Below are 25,849 nucleotides of genomic sequence, written 5' to 3'. Positions count from 1 at the left end.
GGTGAAATTCAGAATTTTTTCAGCTCGAATGCTCCAAGTGAATCCAGCGTTACAAATCACGGAATTACTATTCGAAAACATTGGTAAATTATAATATTGTCATTCAAAGAATAATATATTATCATCTCGTAATTGCTACCGAATGGCCAGATCTCAAAATAACTTTACTGGGAAATCACATTTTGCAATAAACGGGGTACTATGCTAAGAACAATAGGCTAGGCTATACAGGTTAGCAGCATCTAATATCATAATAACATTGTAAATATCCCCTTACCTTTGATTATCTCCATCAGAAGGCACTGCCAGGAATCCCAGGTCCAGAACAAATGTGGTTTATTTTGACAAAGTTCATAATTTATGTCCAAATAACACCAAGTAGTTAGCGTTCAGTAGGCTCCCACAAAACGTGGTGGGGGGGGTGTAAAATCACGCCGAAAAGCAAAAAACACCTAGTAAATAATCTATTTACGTTCGTTCAAACATGTCAAACGTTGTTTAGCATCAATCTTTTGGTCCATTTTTAATGTGAAACATCAGTAAACATCAGTAATATTTTCACACGACCTATCCTGTGTCTAGAAAAATGATTATGACAAATTCACTCTTCTCAGATTTATGCGCAGGCGCGAAAAAATGAAGTGACGACATGTCAACTTCCCTGCATTCTAATTTGCTCTGTTAATCATAGACGCTTCAAACAACTTTATAAAGATCGTTGACATCTAGTGGAAGCCGTGGAGTTGCGAAATGAATCCTTTCTCACTGTGGTATCTATAAAACAACGACACTAAATAGTACAGTCACAAAATTTACATTTTTTTTAAATCTATTTTTCACAGGTTTTTGCCTGCAATATGAGTTTTGTTATACTTACAGACACCATTCAAACTGTTTTAGAAAATTCAGAGTGTTTTCTATCCAAATCTGGTAATAATATGCATATCCTAGCTTCTGAGTTGGTGTAGGAGGCAGTTAAAAATGGGCACATACTTTTTTCAACATTTCTCAATACTGCCCCCTGGCCCCAACTTAACATGAGATCCTCTCTAAGCTTTACAGGAATGTGGTTCTGAATACTGACCGCAACACTGCCCCATTGGCATTTCTGTCTTTTCTGTAGATGTTATAATCATGTATAGCTACCACTGTATCATCAAATGTATTATCTAGGTGAGTTTTAGAGATCGTCAGAATATGAATGTTATCGGTTACTAGCAAGATATTGACTTCATGAACCTTGTTTCTTAGGCTACATATGTTAATGTGGGCTATTTTGAAGCACTTTTCTGGGATGCTAGATTGTTTTCATTGCTTTACTGGGAAACTTAACGGAAGTAGACATGCTCATGTTATTTATGTTACTGCGGGGTGAACTGCACACATTGGACTTCCTACTAGGGCACATGCCTCAGTGCTAACTGCATAACTCTGGTTCATAGGCACATGATTACTGCATATAATAGCTGTAGAATCAGCAGAGGCATTCAGGGCAGTTAGAGGGACATAAATTAGGTTACTTGCATTGTGTCTACCGACACCCTTCGTATAATATACCTTTGCCGAAGCATTATGACAACTCAGCGACATAATGGTAGGGATTTTTTGAGCTGGGCTTGGGTTATTGATAAGTAATTGTCTCAATTCAGCCTTATAATGCTGTGAAAGGATCCAGGCTCTGGCATTGGTGCTCCCTCCCTGCCTTTGGATGAGGATGTGAGGGGGAATAGGAGCCTCTGAAGTGTGGAAGACAGGAGAATGGGCAATTGGAGGAATGGAAGGAAGGGGAATATGGTGGGAGCACGAAATAAGAGAAAAGGGGGATGAAGATGGGATGAGGTATATGATAGGAAGAGGAATGGGGATAGGAAGGGAGTAGGTGTGGGTAGAAGAGGGGGATAAGGAGAGGAGATGAGGGGATGGATGGATTGAAGTAGTGAGGAGAGGAAGAGATGAGGGGATGGAGAGTATTAAGATAAAGGAGTGGGGAAAGTACAAGATGAGGGGATTAAGAAATTAGGGGAATGAGGAGTTTGAGAGATGAAATGGGGATGTCATCGTACCCCCTTCACTCCTCTCCCCCACTCTGAACAGTAACACTAGTCTATTTATAGCCTCAGCAGTGAGCACACGTTTCTCTTGCCTGATATAAATACATGCAGCTTCTGTCACTTCCTGGAGGCCAACAGCCTCAGAGGGAGAGAGTGAATTCTCATAGCTACAACACTGTACACAGAGCCGTATAAATATACTGTAATTACTAGAAAATATATCCCCATACAACACGGCAGAACAGATATTCCCATACAACACTGTGCATACAGCTATAGAAAAACAATTACTAGAGCTAATATTCCCATACAACAATGTAGACAGATATTCCCATACAACGCTGTGCATTTCCAGCCATATACATATTAATAGAATGACTAGAACAAGTCACTGTTCTGTGATGGGTGGACGGGCAGCAATAGTGAGTGTAGGATGATCCTATTTCTATGCATACAGTATGACGGTGGTGGTGATGATGGTGTTGATAGTGGTAATGATGATGGTGGTGATGGTCATGATGAAGGAAAAAGGAAACCGCACACTGCTCTTGATAGTATCACTGATCTTTAATAAGTTTACGTATCAACCTCACGGCCTTCGTCAGAGCTTTTGAGTTTTTAAAGAAAATTAGCACCAACCTGTTGGCTAGGGGGCAGCATTTGCACGGCCGGATAAAAAACATACCCAATTTAAACTGGTTACTACTCTTGCCCAGAAATGAGAATATGCATATAATTTGTAGATTTGGATAGAAAACACTCAAGTTTCTAAAACTGTTTAAATGGTGTCTGTGAGTATAACAGAACTCATATGGCAGTCAAAACCCTGAGACAAATCCTAACAGGAAATGGAAATCTGATGTGTGGAAATCACTGCAACACACAGGGGCTTATTAATCATTTAGCACTTCCTAAGGCTTCCACTAGATGTCGACAGTCTTTACAAAGTAGTTTGAGTCTTCTATGGTACAAACTGACCCAAAGAGAGGCTGTGGAACTTGGTCACAGGGGGAGGGCCATTTACTACTATGACGCGGACGCCCATGGCTACCCTCCCCTTTCGAAACATTTAGTAAGACAATGCAATCGTCCGTCTTGAATATTATTGAAGCTCTGGTTGAAAAAGGCCCTAAAGATTTATGTTATGCAACGTTTGACATGTTTGAACGAACTTAAATATATATTTTTGCACTTTCGTGACGAGAAGTCCCACGCACTACGGTACATTTTGAGTAGCCTTCGGAACGCGCTAACAAGAAGGAACTATTGGGACATAAATTATTAACTTTTTCGAACAAAACTACATTTGTTGTGGACCTGGGATTCCTGGAAGTGCCTTCTGATGAAGATAATCAAAGGTAAGGGAATATTTATAATAGTATATTTGATTTTAGATGGTTCCAAGATGGCGCTAACATGTATCGCCTAGCCTATTTTTCTGAGCATACCACGTCGTTTATTGCAAAGTGTGATTTCCCAGTAAAGTTATTTTTAAATCTGGCAAAGCGGTGGCATTCACGAGATGTTAATCTATAATTCTTTGAATGACAATATTACATTTTAACAATGTTTTCGAATAGTAATTTTGTAAATTGCAGCGCTGATTCACCGGAAGCATTTGAGGGAAAATATTTTCTGAACGTCACGCGCCGATGTAAAATGCTGTTTTTATATATAAATATGAACTTTATCGAACAAAAAATGCATGTATTGTGTAACATGATGTCCTAGGAGTGTCATCTGAGGAAGATTGTCAAAGGTTAGTGCTGCATTTAGCTGTGTTTTGGGTATTTGTGATGCATCTAGTTGCTTTGAAAATGGCTGTGTGATTATTTCTGGCTGGGTACTCTCCTAACATAATCTAATGTTTTGCTTTTGCTGTAAAGCCTTTTTGAAATTGGACAATGTGGTTCGATTCAGGAGAGGTGTATCTATAAAACGGTGTAAAATAGTCATAGTCCCACCTTGCCCAGAGAGGTTAAAAACCAAGGCGTCATTGTACGCTGATGATTCATGTTTTCTTTTAAAACCACAATTAGATTCTCTCCACGGCCTCATAGAGGATCTAGATACTTTAGCTATCCTCTCTGGATTAAAACCAAATTATAATATTACGTATTGGATCACTAAGAATTTTACATTACCATGTAGTTTACCAATTAAATGGTCTGATGAAGATGTGGACATACTCTGTATACAAATCCCAAAAGAAAAATGATCTCACTCCAATAAATCTTTATTGAAAGTTAGCAAAAATAGATAAGATCTTGCTACCATGGAAAGGAAAATACCTGTCTCTTTGTGGGAAAATCACCCTGATAAACTTAGTCATATCACAGTTGACCTATTTGCTTATGGTTTTGCCTACACCTAGTGACCTGCTTTTTAAATTATATGAACAAAAAATATTCTATTTTATTTGGAACGGCAACCCAGACAAAATTAAAAGTGCCTATTTCTATAACGAATAATAATTTCTGCCCTCCGAATTCATAAATATTAAAGCATTAGACCTTTCACTAAAGGCATCAGTCATTCAAAAGTTATACTTAAATCCAAACTGATTCTATAGTAAATTGGTAAGTATGTCTCATCCCATGTTTAAGAAGGGCCTTTTTCCCTTTATTCAGAATACACCTGCTCACTTTCAGTTGTTTGAAAAGGAAACAATCTCCAAAATATTGTTATTTTTTAAACAAGCCTTAGGAAGGTGGTTGCAATTACAGTTTAATCCACCTGAAAAGACAGAACAAATAATACAACTAATATTGTGGACAAACTCAAATAACCTAATTGATAAAAAAACAATTTTTTTTGAATACTTTTTTTAAAAAGGTATCATTTTGTGAATGATATCATAAATAGGACTGTTGGAGTTATGTGACACATACAGCTAACACAGACATATGGAAATGTCTGCTCTACCCAAAATTACAACCAATTAATTGCAGCATTACCACAAATGGAAGAGGCAAGTAGAAGGGGAAAAAGTAAGGAACTTGTATGTCGGCCCTGTATTAAAGAACATAAATAGTTAAAGAAAAGTGTGATAAATAAAAACATATACCAGCTTCATTTAAGGACCAAAAAACTGACAGCTGTGCCATATAGATTGCAAAGTAGGATGAGATTTTCGATGTACCCATTCCATGGCACATGGTTTATGAATTGATACGCAAAACAACGCCGGATTCAAAACTTATAATTTTTCAATTTAAATTACTCTGCAAAATTCTTGCAACCAATAGAATGTGTTATATATGGGGGATACAATCTTCCCAGCTCTGCAGATTCTGCTGTGAGGAGGCAGAGTCATTAGATAATTTATTTTGGTATTGTCCTGTTGCATCTAGACGTTCCGCTAGTGGAACGCCTCGCCAAATATCCAATGGAAGAACGTGGCGCGAAATACAAAAACCTCAATAACGCAATAATTGACATTTTTCAAACACAACTATTTTACACCATTTTAAGACGAGACTCTCGTTAATCTAACCACATTGTCCGATTTCAAAAAGGCTTTACAGCGAAAGCAAAACATTAGATTATGTTAGGAGAGTACACAGCCAAAAATAATCACACAGCCATTTTCAAAGAAAGCATATATGTCACATAAACCCGAAACACAGCTAAATGAAGCACTAACCTTTGATGATCTTCATCAGATGACACTCCTAGGACATTATGATATACAATACATGGATGTTTTGTTCAATCAAGTTCATATTTATGCCAAAAACAGCTTTTTACATTAGCATGTGATGTTCAGAACATGCATTCCCACCCAAAACTTCTGGTGAATTTACTAAATTACTCATCATAAACGTTGACAAAATACATAACAATTATTTTAAGAATTATAGATACAGAACTCCTTTATGCAATCACTATGTCAGATTTTAAAATAGCTTTTCGGTGAAAGCACATTTTGAAATATTCTGAGTATTGCTTAGCCATCACGGCTAGATATTTTGACACCCGCGAACTTCGGGGCACACTAAACTCAGAATTACTATTAGAAAAATGGTATTACATTTACATTACGTCATTCAGCAGACGCTCTTATCCAGAGCGACTTACAAATTGGTGCATTCTCCTTAGCCCCAAGAAGTTATGTGGGACGCTAGCGTGCCACCCGTGGCGCACCCTATCAACAGCAGGTGCATTTCAAGAGCGGCAAATTTGAAACCAAATAAATGTCAAAATTCAAATTTTTCAAACATACAACTATCTTACACCCTTTGAAAGATAAACATCTCCTTAATCTAACCACGTTGTCCGATTTCAAAAAGGTTTTATGGCGAAAGCATAAAGTTAGATTATATTAGGAGAGTACATTGACAATAGCTGTGTGTAATGTATTGTCAATTCAAAGACAGGCGTCACCAAAACCATAAAATCAGCTAAAATTATGCACTAACCTTTTACAATCTCCATCAGATGACACTCCTAGGACATTATGTTAGACAATGCATGCATTTTTAGTTCTATCAAGTTCATATTTATATCCAAAAACAGCGTTTTACTATGGCGTTGATGTTCAGGAAATCGTTTCCCTCCAATACCGGCAGTCAAGTCATGACAACAAAATAATTAATTAATATTAGAAAACATTGGTAAAATATTATATTGTCATTCAAAGAATTATAGATTTACATCTCTTGAACGCAATCGACTTGCCAGATTTAAAAATAACCTTACTGGGAAATCACACTTTGCAATAATCTGAGCACTGCGCCCAGAAAAATACGCTTTGCGATACAGACTAACCGCCATGTTGGAGAGATCTAAAATCGAAAATACTATGTAAATAATCCATTACCTTTGATTCTCTTCATCAGATGTCACTTCCAAAGAATCCCAGGTCCATAACGAATGTAGTTTTGTTCAAAAAAGCTCATCATTTATGTCCAAAAACCTCCGTGTTGTAGCACATGATCTAAGCCAGCCGGACTTCACTTCACTTCAAGAACGGAAAAAATATATTTTCGTTCGTTCAAACGTGTCAAACGTTGTATCGCATAAATCATTAGGGCCTTTTTTAACCAGAACATGAATAAAATTCAAGGCGGACCATTGGGTTCTCTTTTAAAACGTTTCGGAATGAGAGTACCCACCATCAAATCGCGCGCCAGGTGTCTAATGGGCCATCGCCGTTCCAACGCTCTTCTTCAGTCAGATCTCACTGTAGAACACTCAAAACACTTTGTAAAGGCTGGGGACATCTTGTGGAAGCAATAGGAAGTGCCAAAATATTCCTCCTTCCCTTTGTTTTTCAATGGTATAGGCTTAAAGTCAATTCAACACATCAGGTATCCACTTCCTGTCAGAATCTGTCTCAGGGTTTTGCCAAATGAGTTCTGTTATACTCACAGACACCATTCAAACAGTTTTTGAAACTTTAGGGTGTTTTCTATCCAAACCTGAACAATAATATGCATATTCTAGCTTCTGAGTTGGTGTAATAGGCAGTTAAAAATGGGCACATATTTTTTCAAAAATTCTCAATACTGCCCCCTATACCCTAACAGGTTAAACCTCCGCAAAATAAATATTTCCCTGTGGTTGTCCTCTTCATTGACTGCACTGAAGCAAGCTCCTCTGTAATTTCAAGGTCTGGGGTTGTGCCTCGTAAGAATATCAACAACTGCACTGTTTCACTGCTCTCATCCAGGGCCAAGGAGAAATAGGTGAAATCCTTTACCTTGTCTTTCAACTGTTGTTCCATATTCTCTGCGATGTCCTCAACACGCCGTGTCATTGTTCGTCTTGACAGGGAAACATTTTCAAGCAGATTTTTCTTGTCAGGGCAAAGTATTGCTGCTGAGTCAATAAAAAAATATTTAATGAATTCGCCCTCATTGAATGACTTGCAATGTTTAGCAATTTTGGGGGACAGTACATAGCTAGCTCTTGCAATTCTGTTTGCTGAATGTAGTTTTGTGAAAAGTCCTTGCTGCTTTTGCAACTGAGAAAGCAACTCTTTCAATGCACTTGTCCTCTGCTCAGAAGACATATTCCTATATTTCTCTGCATGCCTAGTCTGGAAGTGTCGGGACAAGTTGTAGTCTTTCAAGACAGTGATGCTCTCTTTGCACACTAAGCACACAGCTTTCCTTGATACCTCAATAAAGAAATATTTTGACGTCCACTCTTGCTGGAACACCCTACATTCATTGTCTACTTTCCTTTTCTTTGAAATCTTTGAAAAAATATTTGTTTTGTGCAATTTCTAGCTAGCTACCATTTGTAACTGTGATGTGTGTCAGCCTGTCAGTCACTGTCTGTCCTCGTACAGTTGTTATGTGCCTTCAAAATAAATGTCCCACAAGCGATAGGAGTTAAATCATTACACAAAGGTGAGTATTCATTGGGATTTTAATTTGAATAACAAATAATTTTTTTTTTACTTTACTATCACAAATTCTTTATGTGATCTGAACATGACTCCGCAGGCCGTATTGAATCAGGTAGCGGGCCGCATACGCCCCCAGGCTGGCCTTTTCCCAGGCCTGACATAGAGCCATGACTACATGGAACTCTTTTCCACATCAGATAACTGATTCAAGCAGTAGAATCCGAATAAAAAAACAGGTCAAAAAATACACCTTATCGAACAATGGGGACTGTGAAGAGACACACACAAAGGTACAGACACATGCATATGCATACATTGTGAATTTGTTGTATGGTGGTATTAAACATTTTGTATTGAAGATAGTATGTAGTGGTGTAATAATCTTAATGTTATATGATGTACTGTTTTATCGTTTGTTTTATATGTAATGTAAGTGCTTTAATATGGTAATTATGTTTGGACCCCAATATGTTTGGATCCGTGATAAATACAAATTGAAATGCATTCCTGGTGATTTACTCATGAAGCTGGTTGAGGGAATGCCAAGAGTGTGCAAAGCTGTCATCAAGGCAAGTGGTTGGCTACTTAGAAGAATCTCAAATATACAATATATTTTGATTTATTTAAAACTCTGAATATCCACATTCCCGCCGCGCCTTGGTCCATTCTTGAAGACTGCTGTTACAGCTAGATAAAATAATAGTAGTACACCGCTGGTTATAATAAATGTAAAGCAATTGCCATGTGTGGTCAACTGATAGGCCTAATTCCAGCATAATTTTAATTGGGACAGCGTCATTGCGTTGATTTGAGACAAACATGGGAACTCATCTTGATAAATCAATCAATGTCAGATTTTTGGTTACAATAAGGCTGGGAAATGATAGCTAAGTTAAGGTGAGTGCTCATAATTATTAGTATAGCAATTGAAAGTAATGCAGGTCTTCTCTACACACTCACACACACACATTAGACCTATAGCCTGTCTGATGACCTTCCCTGATGTTTTCCTCAATTTTCCAACACTTTTCTGATGCATTTCAGTTACTTAGTTTACTGATGTGAAAACACATTTTTACACTTTTCCCTTAGGCTATTCAAGTAATGTGACATATTTTCTTATTGTTTAAAAAGGTCATAAGGCCGACATAGTTTCAATAACAATATAGCTGGAAACACTAGCCTACTGACTTCATTGACTTACTGAATGTATTATCTTGTAATTGTCTGCTAGGCTACTTGCTGATAGATTATTACAATATTATTGTAACAGTATGCCTACCTACACAAAAATAACCTCATATGGGGTTACTGACCACAAAGTGTTGATTATTTGGCCTTTGGGAGAGCACAGCCTATGGATGAAAACATAGCACCACAGGAAGGAGTGTTGAAAGTGCTGCAGATGAATTGAAATAAATTTGCCACTTTTTATAATTACTCCTGTCTCTACAGAAATCATTGAAAATACTACACCAGAGAGTGTAAAATTACTTCCTTAAAAAATGGCTGTAGATTGGTGTTTTGTCACATTACAGTTGCATAGACCTAGTCGGGAATCACGTAATTGGGCAACCCACGCTGCAAATATCCAACAGCTTATTGTTAAGTTGTGGCTGTCAATGTGGCTGTCAATGAACAGCAGCCAGCAGCTAAAACATCTTTTGCAATATTTCAAAATACAATTGTGGTAAAAAACTGTTTGGATAAGTGAGTGCCACTGGAAAGTTGGTGACGATAATTTCCTCCTCATTTTGTAGGCCTAAGATCTATGTATCCACTCTTTTCATTGGCCTATGCTATTGGTTGAATTTAACAACACGGATCATTCTTTTTATTGAACTCAGTATGTCAATGTCAGAGTAGCTTGTCATTTTGTGTGGAATAAAAAATATTATTGTAATGTCTCCAGTGAGCGAAGGTAGAATTTCAGGAAATGATTTTAGAAAAGGCATTTTTTTTCTCTGACAGCAAACCCCCAGACCCTGGTCTTCAGGACTAAGCCCTTAATGGAATGAAACTCTGGTGATGGCCCTGTTGAACACTAATAATCAATTAGTGTTCAACAGCGTAGACAACCCACAGTGGAATCAATCTTGGTTGTTTTCACAGGGTCGGCTTTGGTTCTGTGAAAACACTGTGAGTGGACTCTCCCTCCCTCTCTTGTAAGCCAATCAGTTGTCTTAGCTGATAAATGGAGTAGAAAAAACAACACCAGTCTTGAGTCTACAGTGTGCTTGAGTAGAGTAGAGATTCCACTCATTAACAACACTGCCTCTCATTAGCACAAATACTCTCGCTCTCTACGGTAGCACCATCTGAACACACACACACACTGCGTTACACAAAATGTTCTGTATATTGTTTGGAACATTTCTGTGGAAGCTGAAAAAATGAAACCTATCTTATCAACACACACCCAAGCCTAGTGTTTTGAAGGGCTCACATAGATTTTGGCTCACCACAACACATCTTTGTACATATCCATTCAAACCTTCTGCTTGGGTGGGGCCCTAATGCTCTCGTATGGCTTTCCAATCCGTCCGACAACAGCATACATTTATGAAATGGGTTTGGATCATTATAAGAAGCGATGATTCTTCTCTTTCTCTCTCTTTTACTCTTCTTGTCTGCACTCTCCCTTATGGTCCCTCAATAGTCACTCATCCTCTCTCTTCTCTTTACCTTCTGTGCCTCTACCTAACCTTCCCATTTTTGGGGTTTATTCAGATCCCCATTAGCTTTTACCAAAGCAGCAGCTATTCTTCCTGGGGACCACAAAAAACAAATGACAAGTAAAAAAACACTGATAAACTGATATACAAGGACAGTCAACACAAATCTAAAATACAATGATATATAAACAATACAACAATTTGTTTTAGAATAATTGTACAACCACAACAACAAATAGCATGTGTTTGTGTGCGTCCCCTCACAGTCCCTGCTGTTCCATAAAATGTTGTTGAATCTTTTTTTTTACGTAATTTTGCTGTTTGCTTGATTAATTGGAGATGGAAGGGAGTTCTATTCAATCATGGCTCTGTATAATACTGTCCGTTGCCGTGAATTCGTTTTGGACTTTGGGACTGTGAAGAGACCCGTGGTGGCATGTCTTGTGGGGTAATGTATGTAAGGGTGTCTGAGCTGAATGTTATTTGATTATGCAGACAATCGAAAATTCTATTACAGTAATACTTATCATCAAAACTAGAAGGGTCACGACCCATACTTTAAGAAAGGCTGATCTAAAATTATGTGGAATTGCATTTAATGTGTTTATAAAATGCCACATTTTTCTCAGACCCTAGGCTACAATTTCTTTCCCCCATGTGTACAATTTCTGCAAGCACCTCTACTCTACTGCTCTTTGCCAGGACGCAAAAGCGATGATAATGCATGCAATGCTTTATAATAAAGGTTACTTGTTTTTTCATGCATTCCGGAACCTAAGAGCCCCCCAGGTCACCCTTCTCTCGGCTCACTTTTTGTTCAGGCACCTCCCAATTTACAAATTAAGCACTGCCCTTTCCTATATGACAGTCAATAGTTGTTCTCTGAAAAATAGTATTGTATTTGTCACGTCCAGCAGAGGGAGTAGTTATGTAGTATTTTGGTCAGGACGTGGCAGAAGAAGTCTGTGTATGTGTTTTCGAGTATGTCTGTTTCTTTGTTGGTATGTGTGGCTCCCGATCAGGAACAGCTGGTTATCGTTGTTCCTGATTGGGAGTCATATATTAGGAGTGTGTTTGTCATCTGGGTTTGTGGGTTGTTTAGTTAGCACTGCTATTATTTGTAAGTATAGCATGTCTCGAGTCTTTATTGTTTTTCCGTGTTTGCTTTATTCATTATCATTAAAAGATGAGTATTCACATCCCACCTGCGATTTGGTCACTTCAACACGGCTACACCTGTGAAAGTATTTGGTAAAACACAATTCTCTCCATCAGTTTACTAAGAAAGGGCAGCAAACTGATTGGGTGGCTTTTAAAGCCAGAAAAGGGTGCATTACTATCTTTAGGCAGTGGAATTACTTTAGCTTCCTTCCACGCCTGTGGACACATTTCTTTAGGCTTTGGCTAAATATATAGCAACTAGGGGTGGCAATACAGTTTGCTACCATTCTCAATAGTTTCCCATCAACGTGGTATAGTTTTTTCACCTGTCCCACGCAAACAAAGACAACATTCAAAACAGGAGTCCTTCACTTTAATTATTAAATATTTTATACAAAAATATCATGCTTCACTGTTTAATGTCATTTCACTTTTGAATTTTTCCACTTTACTAGTGAAATAGTCATTGAAATGATTGGCAATATCAAAAGGTTTTGTTATAAATGTCTCATGAACTTCAATGAACTATGGAGATTAACTGCCAATGATATCATTTAAGTCTTTTTCCATTGTGTTCTATGTCATTTATCTTAGTTTGTTAATGTAATTTCTTCTTCTTTTTGTTAAATTTAGTCACAACATTTCTCAATTTACAGTATGTGACCCAATCAACTAAACACCCTGACTTGTTTGCCACTTATTTAGCATCATTTATTTTAAACGGATAATTTTTCAATTATTCTTCAAACCAGAGGGATCTGGTTCTCACAGTTAATTTCCAAACAGGTGCATGCTTGTCAACAATTGGCTTAAATCATTTTACAAATACTTCCAGTGCTGCATCTGGATTCACTTCCTCATGCAACAAAAAGAGTCCTGAAAAAACATTTTGTATGATCATTTAGAAATGACTTTAGACCCAACTCTTTTCCTCTCCTTTTCCCTCTTCTCAATGTTCACGGTCTCCCCTCCTCCTAACTTCCCGTCTTCCTCTTCTCTTTGCCCTGCTCAACCGGAGGGCTCCCAGTTCAAATCCCGAGTCTGGTAGGAAAAATCTGTTGGGCTGTGAGCCGGCAACCGGAGGGTTGTTGGTATCAAATCCTATATGCCATCTCCTGCTGTTGTGCCCTTAACCCCCTAAAACTGCTCCAGGGGCCATGTCTTCAACCTCTCTGTGTGTGTATTTGTGTGGCTGGTTTGGATAAAGGAAAATATTTAGACAAATCTCAGTGTCTGTACCAATTTACAATAAAGTAATCTTCTCCCTCTGTAGGTACCACCCGGCAGCCAAAGGAGGGAGAGGTGCCGGGGGTGGACTATAACTTTGTGAGCACAGAGCGCTTTATGGAACTGGAGCAAAGTGGAGCCCTGCTAGAGAGTGGAACCTATGAAGGTGAGTTCACTGACCATAACACAACAGTGATCAAGACACTGACCACAATCCACTAGCATTGCTACATGCTGCATAAATGCCATCCTGAAAATTACACATTTTGTCTTCACACAAATATCAACACACACCACCACATTGGACCTCCTTTCTTCTTTCTATTTATTAAGGATCCCCATTAGATGCTGCCAAGGCAGGAGCTATTCTTCCTGGGATCCAGCAACATTTAGGCAGTTATATACAATCTAAAATATTGCATGACATTTCATAACAGTTTTCACAACACATTGTGTTCCCTCAGGCCACTACTCTGCTGTCACATATCTACAATGCAAAATCCATGTGTACGTGTATGTAAAGTGTGTGTCTTATCATGTGTGTCTCTCTCTTCTCATTGTGGTGCTGGAATTGCATTTGAACTTAAGTAATTTCACTGACTGTGTGTGAGCTATATGTTGGGTTTGATGCTACTCAAACACTTGCCACTTATACATATTTGTATTTATTAGGGATCCCCATTAGCTGCTGTCAAGGCAGCAACTACTCTTTTTGGAGTCCAGCAACATTAAGGCAGCTATATACAATTTAAAATATTACATGACATTACATTTTATAACTCTTTTCACAACACATTCAGTGTGTTCCCTCAGGCCACTACTCTACTATCACATATCTACAATACAAAATGTATTTTTGCGTATGTGTAGAGTGCGTGTCTTATCATTTGTATGCATGTCTGTGCCTGTGTGTGTCTCTTCACAGTCCCTGCTGTTCCATAGGCATATTTTTTTTTTTTTTTAAATCTGATTCTACTGCTTGCATAAGTTACCTGATGTGGAATAGACTTCCATGTAGCCATGGCTCTATGTAGTAATGTGTACTTCCCATAGTCTGTTCATGACTTTGGGATTGTGAAGAGACCTTTGATGGCATGTCTTGTAGGGTATGCATGGGTGTCCGAGCTGTGTCCTAGTAGTTTAAAAAAACTGGTTGTTTCGCAAATGTTGAAATTGTAACATGGCTACTAATACTGGAAAAGCTGAATCAAAGTCCAAGTATACAGATTTGACGATATTCTTGCAGAAAAATGTAATGTGAATGTTAATGTCTCAAATGTACCTGGGTGACTTTACACTAAATGTCATGCAGTTTGCTCATACTTCAAGTTATCCCTCTGAAACTTTGCACATACACTGCTGCCATCTTGTGGACACCATCGTGATGGCTAGATGTGGGACCTTTCTCTTGCATTTCAAAGAAGGTGGTAGTGAAGAAAATAAATGGTTGTTTTTTTCTTTGTAATTTCTTGTACCAGATATATTGTGTTATATTCTCCTACATTGAATTCACATTCCCACAAACTTCAAAGTGTTTCCTTTCAAATGGTACCAAGAATGTGCATATCCTTGCTTCAGGGCCTGAGTTACAGGCAGTTAGATTTGGGTTTAAAATTTTAGGTGAAAATTAATTTTCTCTCTAAGAAGTTAAATCAATCTCTCCTCCACTTTGAGCCATGAGAGATTTACACACAGAGTATTAATGTTAGCTCCCTGTGTACATTTAAGGGCCAGCAATGCTGCCCTGTTTAGAGCCAATTGTAATTTTCCGAAGTACTTCTTTGTGGCACCTGACCACAGTAGTCCAGGTGTGACAAAACTAGGGCCTGTAGGTCCTGCCTTGTTGATAGTGTTATTTAAAAAGCAGAGCATCGCTTTATTATGGACAGACTTCTCCACAACTTAGCTACTGTTGTATCAACATGTTTCGACCGTGACAGTTAACAAATCAGGGTTACACCAAGCAATTTAGTCACCTCAACTTGCTCAATTTCCACATAATTTATTACAATATCTTATTGGGGTTTAGGGTTTAGTGAATGAGTTGTCCAAAATACAATGCTTTTAGTTCTTGAAATATTTAGGATTAACTTATTCCTTGCCACCCATTCTGAAACTAACTGCAGCTCTTAAGTTTTGCATTGATTTTACTCGCTGTAATAGCTGACGTGTATGGTGTTGAGTCATCCGCATACATAGCCTGGAGGTGTGTTGGGTCATTGTCCTGTTGAAAAACAAATGATAGTCCCACTACGTGCAAACCATGGCGTATCGCTGCAGAATGATGTGGTAGCCATGCTGGTTAAGTCTGCCTTGAATTCCAAATAAATCATTGACAGTGTCACCAGCAAAGCACCCCCACGCCATCACACCTCCTCCTCTATGCTTCATGGTGGGAACCACATATGTAGAGATCATCCGTGCACTTACTCTGCATCTCACAAAGACACGGCCGTTGGAACTAAATATCTCAAATTTGGACTCATCAGACCAAAGGACATATTTCCACTGGTCTAATGTCCATTGCTCATGTTTCTTGGCCCAAACAAGTCTCTTCTTCTTATTGGTATCATTTAGTAGTGGTTTCTTTGCAGAAATTGATTCATGCAGTCTCCTCTGAACAGTTGATGTTGATGTGTCTGTTACTTGAACTCTGTGAAGCATTTATTTGGGCTGCAATTTCTGAGGATGGTTAACTTGAATGAACTTATCCTCTGCAGCAGAGGTAATTCTGGGCCTTCTTTCCTGTGGCGATCCTCATGAGAGCCAGTTTCATCATAGCGCTTGATGGTTTTTGCGACTGCACTTGAAGAAACTTTAAAAGTTTTCCAGATTGACTGACCATCATGTCTTAAAGTAATGATGGACTGTTGTTTCTCTTTGCTTATTTGAGCTGTTCTTGCCATAATATGGACTTGGTATTTTACCAAATAGGGCTATCTTCTGTATACTAAACCTACCTTATCATAACACAAACTGATAGGCTCAAACGCATTAAGAATGAAAGAAATTCCACAAATTAACTTTTAACAAGGCACACCTGTTAATTGAAATGCATTCCAGGTGACTACCTCATGAAGTTGGTTTTGAGATTGCCAAGAGTTTGCAATGCTGTCATCAAGGCAAAGAGTGGCTACTTTGAAGAATTTCAAACATTAACTATATTTTCATTTGTTTAAAAACCTCTTACATCTAGATGTTCCGCTAGCGGAACGTCTGCTCCAATATCCAATGATGGGCGTGGCGCGAAATACAAACTCCTCTAAAATCCGAAAACTTCAATTTTTCAAACATATGACTATTTTACAGCTATTTAAAGACAAGACTCTCGTTAATCTAACCACACTGTCCGATTTCAAAAAGTCTTTACAGCGAAAGCAAAACATTAGATTATGTCAGCAGAGTACCCAGCCAGAAATAATCAGACACCCATTTTTCAAGCTAGCATATAATGTCACAAAAAACAAAACCACAGCTAAATGCAGCACTAACCTTTGATGATCTTCATCAGATGACACACCTAGGACATTATGTTATACAATACATGCATGTCTGTTCAATCAAGTTCATATTTATATCAAAAACCAGCTTTTTACATTAGCATGTGACGTTCAGAACTAGCATACCCACCGAAAACTTCCGGGGAATTTACTAACAAGTTACTAAATTACTCACGATAAACGTTCACAAAAAGCATAACAATTATTTTAAGAATTATAGATACATTACTCCTCTATGCACTCGATATGTCCGATTTTAAAATAGCTTTTCGGATGAAGCACATTTTGCAATATTCTAAGTACATAGCCCAGCCATCACGGGCTAGTTATTTAGACACCCACCCAGTTTAGCCTTCACCAAAATCACATTTCCTATAAGAAAAATGGTCTTACCTTTCCTGTTCTTCGTCAGAATGCACTCCCAGGACTTCTACTTCAATAACAAATGTTAGTTTGGTCCCAAATAATCCATCGTTATATCCAAACAGCGGCGTTTTGTTCGTGCGTTCTAGACACTATCAGAATGGTAAATCACAGTTGTGCGCATGGCGCAGAACGTGACAAAAAAATTCTAAATATTCCATTACCGTACTTCGAAGCATGTCAACCGCTGTTTAAAATCAATTTTTATGCAATTTATCTCGTAGAAAAGCGATAATATTCCGACCGGGAATCTGCTTGTCTGTAAACTGAGGGAAAAACCGAAAGACGGGGGCGGGGCAGGTCACGAGCCTAAGCCTTTCTCCTCTGATAGACCACTCAGCAAAAGCACTCGTGTGTTTCAGCCAGGGCTTTGAATTACGTCATTCCTGTTTTTCCCGGGCTCTGAGACCCCATTGGAGACGTGGGAAGTGTGACGTAACAGCAGAGATCCCTTGTAATAGATAGAGAGAATCAACAAGGGGAAGAAATGGTCAGACAGGGTACTTCCTGAACAGAATCTTCTCATGTTTTGGCCTGCCAAATGAGTTCTGTTATACTCACAGACACCATTCAAACAGTTTTAGAAACTTTGGAGTGTTTTCTATCCAAAGCTAATAATTATATGCATATTCTAGTTTCTGGGCAGGAGTAATAATCAGATTAAATGGGGTACGTTTTTTATCCGGCCGTGAAAATACTGCCCCCTAGCCATAACAGGTTAAACAGCGTTTGACATGCTTCTAAGTACGGTAATGGAATATTTTGAAAAAATTGTCACGAAATGCGCTCGCGCGTTACCCTTCGGATAGTGACCTGAACGCACAAACAAAACGGAGGTATTTCGATATAACTATGGATTATTTGGAACCAAAACAACATTTGTTGTTTAAGTAGAAGTCCTGGGAGTGCATTCTGATGAAGAAAAGCAAAGGTAATCCAATTTTTCTAATAGTAATTCTGAGTTTAGTTTGTCGCAAACTTGGTGGATGTCAAATTAGGTAGCCGTGATGGCTGAGCTATGTACTCAGAATATTGCAAAATGTGCTTTCGCCGAAAAGCTATTTTAAAATCTGACATAGCGTTTGCACAAAAGAGTTCTGTATCTATAATTCTTAAAATAATTTATGTATTTTGTCAACGTTTATCATGAGTAATTTAGTAAATTCACAGGAAGTTTTCGGTGGGTATGCTGGTTCTGAACGTCACATGCTAATGTAAAAGCTGTTTTTTGATATAAATATGAACTTGATTGAACAAAACATGCATGTATTGTATAACATAATGTCCTAGGAGTGTCATCTGATGAAGATCATCAAAGGTTAGTAATGCATTTAGCTGTGGTTTTGGTGTGATTATTTCTGGCTGGGTACTCTCCTGACATAATCTAATGTTTTGCTTTCACTATAAAGCCTTTTTGAAATAGGACAACGTGGTTAGATAAAGGAGTCTTATCTTTCAAATGCTGTAAAATAGTCATATGTTTGAGAAATTGAAATTATAGCATTTAAGGTTTTTCGTATTTCGCGCCAGGCGCTAGAATTGCGTATTGGTCCATAAGAGGTTTAACAAACTATAGTTTTATCAAGTCAGTTAAGACATCTACTTTGCGCATGACACAAGTCATTTTTCCAACAGATTATTTCACTTATAATTCACTGTGTCACAATTCCAGTGGGTCAGAAGTTACATACAAAAAGTTGACTGTGCCTTTAAACAGCTTGGAAAATTCCAGAAAATGTCATGGCTTTAAAAGCTTCTGATAGACATCATTTGAGTCATTTGGAGGTGTACCTGTGGATGTATTTCAAGGGCTACCTTCAAACTCAGTGCCTCTTTGCTTGACATCATTGAAAATCAAAAGAAATCAGCCAAGACCTCAGATCAAAAAAATGGTAGACCTCCACAAGTCTGGTTCATCCTTGGGAGCAATTTCTAAACACTTGAAGGTACCACGTTCATCTGTACAAACAATGGTACGCAAGTATAAACACCATGGGACCACGCAGCCGTCATACCGCTCAGGATGGAGATGTGTTCTGTCTCCTAGAGATGAATGTACTTTGGTGCGAAAAGTGCAAATCATTCCCAGAACAACAGCAAAGGACCTTGTGAAGATGCTAGAGGAAACAAGTACAAAAGTATCTATATCCACAGTAAAGTCCTATATGGATATAACCTGAAAGGCCGCTCAGCAAGGAAGAAGCCCCTGCTCCAAAACCGGCATTAAAAAAAGCCAGACTACAGTTTGCAACTGCATATGGGGACAAAGATCGTACTTTTTGGAGAAATGTCCTCTGGTCTGATGAAACAAAAATAGAAATGTTTTGCCATAATGGCCGAAGAACACCATCCCAACCATGAAGCACGGGCGTGACAGCATCATGTTGTGGGGGTGATTTGCTGCAGGAGGGACTGGTGCACTTCACAAAATGGATGGCATCATGAGGAAAGGAAAATGATGTGGATATATTGAAGCATCATATCAAGACAACAGTCAGGAATTTAAAGCTTGGTCGCAAATGGGTCTTCCAAATGGACAATTTCCCCAAGTATACTTCCAAAGTTGTGGAAAAATGGCCTTTGGGCTATGTGGGACGTTAGCGTGCCACCTGTGGCGCACCCTATCAACAGCAGGTGCATTTCAAGAGCGGCAAATTTGAAACCAAATAAATGTCAAAATTCAAGTTTTTCAAACATACAACTATCTGGCACCCTTTGAAAGATAAACATCTCCTTAATCTAACCATGTTTTCCGATTTCAAAAAGGTTTTACGGCGAAAGCATAAAGTTAGGTTATGTTAGGAGAGTACATTGACAATAGCTGTGTGTAGTGTATTGTCAATTCAAAGACAGGCGTCACCAAAATCATAAAATCAGCTAAAATTATGCACTAACCTTTTACAATCTCCATCAGATGACACTCCTAGGACATTATGTTAGACAATGCATGCATTTTTAGTTCTATCAAGTTCATATTTATATCTAAAAACAGTGTTTTACTATGGCGTTGATGTTCAGGAAATCGTTTCCCTCCAATACCGGCAGTCAAGTCATCACAACAAAATAATTAATTAATATTAGAAAACATTGGTAAAATATTATATTGTCATTTAAAGAATTATAGATTTACATCTCTTGAACGCAATGGACTTGCCAGATTTAAAATTAACCTTACTGGGAAATCACACTTTGCAATAATCTGAGCACTGCGCCCAGAAAAATACGCATTGCGATACAGACTAACCGCCATGTTGGAGAGATCTAAAATCGAAAATACTATGTAAATAATCCATTACCTTTGATTCTCTTCATCAGATGTCACTTCCAAAGAATCCCAGGTCCATAACGAATGTAGTTTTGTTCAAAAAAGCTCAATTTATGTCCCCAAACCTCCGTGTTGTTAGCACATGATCTAAGCCAGCCGGACTTCACTTCACGAACGGAAAAAATATATTTACGTTCGTTCAAACATGTCAAACGTTGTATCGCATAAATCATTAGGGCCTTTTTTAACCAGAACATGAATAAAATTCAAGGCGGACCATTGGGTTCTCTTTTAAAACGTTTCGGAATGAGAGTACCCACCATCAACTCGCACGCCAGGTGTCTAATGGGCCATCACGTTCCATGGCTCTTATTCGGTCAGATCTCACTGTAGAAGACTCAAAACACTTTGTAAAGGCTGGTGACATCTTGTGGAAGCAATAGGAAGTGCCAAAATATTCCTCAGCCCCTTTGTTTTTCAATGGCATAGGCTCAAAGTCAATTCAACACATCAGGTATCCACTTCCTGTCAGAATCTGTCTCAGGGTTTTGCCTGCCAAATGAGTTCTGTTATACTCACAGACACCATTCAAACAGTTTTAGAAACTTTAGGGTGTTTTCTATCCATATATAATAAGTATATGCATATTCTAGTTACTGGGTAGGTGTAGGAGGCAGTTAAAAAGGGCACATGTTTTTTCCAAAATTCTCAATGCTGCCCCCTAGCCCGTAGAGGTTAAGGACATCAAAGTCAAGGTATTGGAGTGGCCATCACAAAGCCCTGACCTCAATCATATAGACAATTTGTAGGCAGAACTGAAAATGTGTGTGCAAGCAAGGAGGCCTACAAACATGACTCTGTTACACCAGCTCTGTCAGGAGGAATGGGCCAAAATTCACCCAACTTATTGTGAGAAGCTTGTGGAAGGTTACCCAAAACATTTGACCCAAGTTAAACAATTTAAAGGCAATGCTACCAAATACCAATTGAGTGTATGTGAACTTCTGACCCACTGGGAATGTGATTAAAGAAATAAAAGCTGAAATAAATTTTTCTCTCTGCTATTATTCTGACATTTCACATTCTTAAAATAAAGTGATCCTAGCTGACCTAAGACAGGGCATTTCTACTAGGATTAAATGTCAGGAATTTAAATGTATTTGGCTAAGGTGTATGTAAACTTTCGACTTCAACTGTATATTTGAAGGGATGTGTGAAGATTTCTCATACCCACAGCATTTGATGAGTGTGAGTGAGCATGTTTGTTTGCATGCGTGTAGTGTACATGCAACACATTGTGTGGTAGCTGTATCTGATTTTGTTCCACTGTTGCAGGAATGTGTGAGTGCATACGTGCTAGTCTGAGTGTGTGTGTGTTCTCTTTTTTGTTTGTGAGAATGTGTGTCTCTCTCTCAATTAAGTTATTTAAATTGGACTTTATTGGCATGGGAAATCTTTCTCTCTGTGCCTTAAGGTAACTTGCTGTAGAAATTCTTGTTGATTAATGTATTGGATCAGTGGAGCAATGCAGTTTGTCAACCTTTGTGCCGCTGGCCTGCACTTCACTCAGTTGTGCATTCGTTTTCCCTTCTCCAGAGAACTTATACGGTACTCCCAAGCCCCCAGCTGAGCCCAGTCCAGCGGCCCCTCCACTGAATGTGAGTGTGGTGCTGCTTCCCGGAGCCCGGCCCAACATCCAGGGCAAGAGGAAGAGGAACCAGTCGGTCAGAAACATGCAGCAGCAAGCCAGCCTGGAGCCGCCCGAGGAAGAGGAGGAAAGCAGCCCCCCCATGGTCAATGGGAACGGGGTGGCCATCACACTAGGTGAGCGGGCGTGCAAGGTTGGTGTGTGTATGGGGGAGGGGAGCGGGGTCAAGTTGTGGCCCTGCGCAGGATCACTCCCTGGGATCACTTTCTGTATGGAATAATGTCTCTAGCCCTTTCAAATTGTATAACTGGGTTCTGTCAAAAAAAACACACCTTGACCCTAGTCCTATTCTTAATTTCACGAAATACATAAACACACACACTAGGGTTTAATAGCGGGAACCAGGTTACTGAGATTTCCCTCCCAAACACACTCCCGTTTACCAGGATAAATAACTGCGAGAAACCGTTATATTATAAACATTGATTTATATGAACAGCATGACATTAAATGTAATATGCAGTAGCTAAATCTGGCTTCTCACGGCCTTGTCTGCTCTGCTATTATAAGGGCATAAGGCGAGACCCATATGCAGACACAGGAGGCAGATGGTTGAGCTCCAATATTTATTATAACACAAGGGGTAGGCAAAAGGCAGGCAAGGTACAGACGAGAGTTCAGTAACCAGGTCCGAGTCCAAACAGTACAAGGTGTTAGGCATGCTCGAGGTCAGGGCAGGAAGAATGGTCAAGCAGGCGGGTTAGGTGTCAGGACAGGCAAGGGTCAAATCCAGGAGGACTAGGAAAAATAGGAGCTAGGAGATAAACGCTGGTTGGCAAACAAGACGAACTGGCACAGAGAGACAGAAAACACAGGGATAAATACACCGGGGGGGATGATGAGCGACACCTGGAGGGGTTGGAGACAAGCACAAGGACAGGTGAAACAGATCAGGGCATGACAGCTATCAGCATTATCAATCATTAACGCTTAGTGTGTGTCTGTGAGTGTGTGCGCTGTTGTAATAGCCTATCGTATTTACTATATATTGTTTATGCATATTGTTTATGCTGAAACTGTACATGCAAACTTGAAATGCTCCCGAGTGGTGCAGTGGTCATCTCAGTGCTAGAGGTGTCACTACGGACCCTGGTTTTATTCCAGGCTGTATCACAACCAGCCGTGATTAGGGAGTTGCATAGGGCGGTGCGCAATTGGCCCAGCGTCATCTGGGTTAGGGTTTGACCGGGGGAGGCCGTCATTGTGAATAAGAATTTGTTCTTAACTGACTTGCTTAGTTCACTATAAATATATCAAATTGAAATGTTAGTTGGCCAACAGTAACAAACTTGGCTTCAACTTTTGAGCTACAGGTAGGTAGGGTAGGCCAACCTACTTGTATTAATTTAAAAAATGTTGGCTGTGTAGCAGAGTGTCACTAAAACAAATGCCACTGAGGCAGAATGGGGGGAGAGTTGGCAGCAGCACGTCATAGAACGATGCAGTCTTACCTTAAGCCGATGCGTCACTGGATGAAATGAGCAGAAATTACTGCGAGCAACGGATTCTCCTACCATGCCATTGCAAACAGCATTGTGCTATACACTATCTACCATATCTGCCAGACTGTTCCACCACATGCTGCAGTACAATTTCATCTTGAGCTCTTCCTTCATGATTCTGTCCATTGGTTTTATATGCTTTAGAACAACACTTCCAGAAATACCGGGTTACCCAGGAGAAAAGTGATTTATTCTCAGGATGGAACATTTGTAAAATACCAGGTAAATATGAAACCTTAATACACACACTCACATGTATACAAACATGTGCGCAAACACACACGCCTGTGTGTGTACAAGCGCATGTACACACACACGCGCACACAAACTCAGAGTCACAGCCGAGCCAACAAAGGGCCTATGTCCCTCAGGAGAGCGAGATGGAAAGAGAGAAACAGGAAGAGGGCATAGCTGCAGCACCCCTGATAAATCTCAATAAAAATAATAACTGTATAAATAAATAAATACTCATCAGCAACCCCACCCCAAATCATCTTCCCGCGGCCAGGAGACGAGAAGAATAAAAAGGGGTGTCAGAAAATGAGAGAGATATAGACAGATGAAGACTTCAGGGGTCAAAGACTGAATGAGTCAGAGAGAGAGGTGGAGGGGATGAAAGAAGGGGAGCAACCGAGGAGGGAGATAGAGAGGGACGCAGATGGAGAGACAGGGGGAGAGAAAGGGAGAGGGATAGATGGAGGAAGAGAGCTGTGTACGTCTTAATGGAAACCAGGACAGAGAGCAGTAGAAGGTCCACACATCCAGGCTGTATCACAACCGGCTGTGATTGGGAATCCCATAGGGCGGCTCACAATTGGCCCAGCGCCATCTGGGTTTGGCCGGTGTAGGAAGTCATTGTAAATAAGAATTTGTTCTTAAACCTGTTGGGGCTAGGGGACAGTATTTTCATGGCCGGAAAAAAAACGTGCCCGATTTAAACTGGTTACTACTCGGTCCCAGAAACTAGAATATGCATATTATTAGTAGATGTGGATAGAAAACTCTAAAGTTTTTAAACTGTTTGAATGGTGTCTGTGAGTATAACAGAACTCATATGGCAGGCCAAAACCTGAGAAGATTCCATGCAGGAAGAGCCCTGTCTGAATTTGTTTTCCTTCTGTTGCATCTCTCGAAATTAGAGCATCTGTGCTGTTACGTGACACTTTCTAAGGCTTCCATTGGCTCTCTAAAGCCTTTAGAAAGCAGAATGACTTGTCTCTTGTCTCTGGGCAAAGTACAGCAGCAGAGTTTGTAAGTGGCCTGCCTGGGGACAGTGACACTGGAGATGCGCGTTCACAAGACTTCGCCATTTTTTTTCTCTCTTTGAATGAATACAACGTTGTCCGGTTGGAATATTATTTACTATTTTACGCGAAAACGTTATTATTATTTTTTTTAAACAGCGTTTGACATGCTTCTAATTACGGTAATGGAATATTTTGACATTTTTTGTCACGAAATGCACTCTTGCGTTACCCTTCGGATAGTGACCTGAACGCACGAACAAAACGGAGGTATTTGGATATAACTATGCATTATTTGGAACCAAAACATTTATTGTTGAAGTAGAAGTCCTGGGAGTGCATTCTGACGAAAAACAGCAAAGGTAATCCAATTTTTCTAATAGTAATTCTGAGTTTAGTTTGTCCCAAACTTGGTGGGTGTCAAATTAGCTAGCCGTGATGGCTGAGCTATGTACTCAGAATATTGCAAAATGTGCTTTCGCCGAAAAGCTATTTTAAAATCTGATATAGCGTTTGCATAAAGGAGTTCTGTATCTATAATTCTTAAATAATTATGTATATTTTCAACGTTTATTATGATTAATTTAGTAAATTCAACGGAAGTTTTCAGTGGGTATGCTAGTTCTGAACATCATATGCTAATGTAAAAAGCTGTTTGACATAAATATGAACTTGATTGAACAAAACATGCATGTATTGTATAACATAATGTCCTAGGAGTGTCATCTGATGAAG

The 25,849-nt window shown here is 39.2% G+C and overlaps 1 protein-coding gene across 12 annotated transcripts in view; it reads left to right on the top strand.

Annotated features, from left to right (window-relative positions):
* LOC115197173 (membrane-associated guanylate kinase, WW and PDZ domain-containing protein 2) overlaps positions 1–25,849 on the top strand; it is a 268,454-nt gene that overhangs the window by 60,243 nt on the left and 182,362 nt on the right. For all 12 annotated transcript variants that reach the window (XM_029758463.1, XM_029758461.1, XM_029758462.1 and 9 more), the window contains exons 2-3: positions 13,519–13,638; positions 22,257–22,484. In XM_029758463.1, the coding sequence (XP_029614323.1) occupies positions 13,519–13,638; positions 22,257–22,484 (348 nt within the window). The remainder of the gene's footprint in view (positions 1–13,518; positions 13,639–22,256; positions 22,485–25,849) is intronic.

Source organism: Salmo trutta, chromosome 7 (assembly GCF_901001165.1).
Source record: "Salmo trutta chromosome 7, fSalTru1.1, whole genome shotgun sequence".
NCBI lineage: Eukaryota > Metazoa > Chordata > Actinopteri > Salmoniformes > Salmonidae > Salmo > Salmo trutta.
This window is presented reverse-complemented; position numbering and strand designations above follow the sequence as displayed.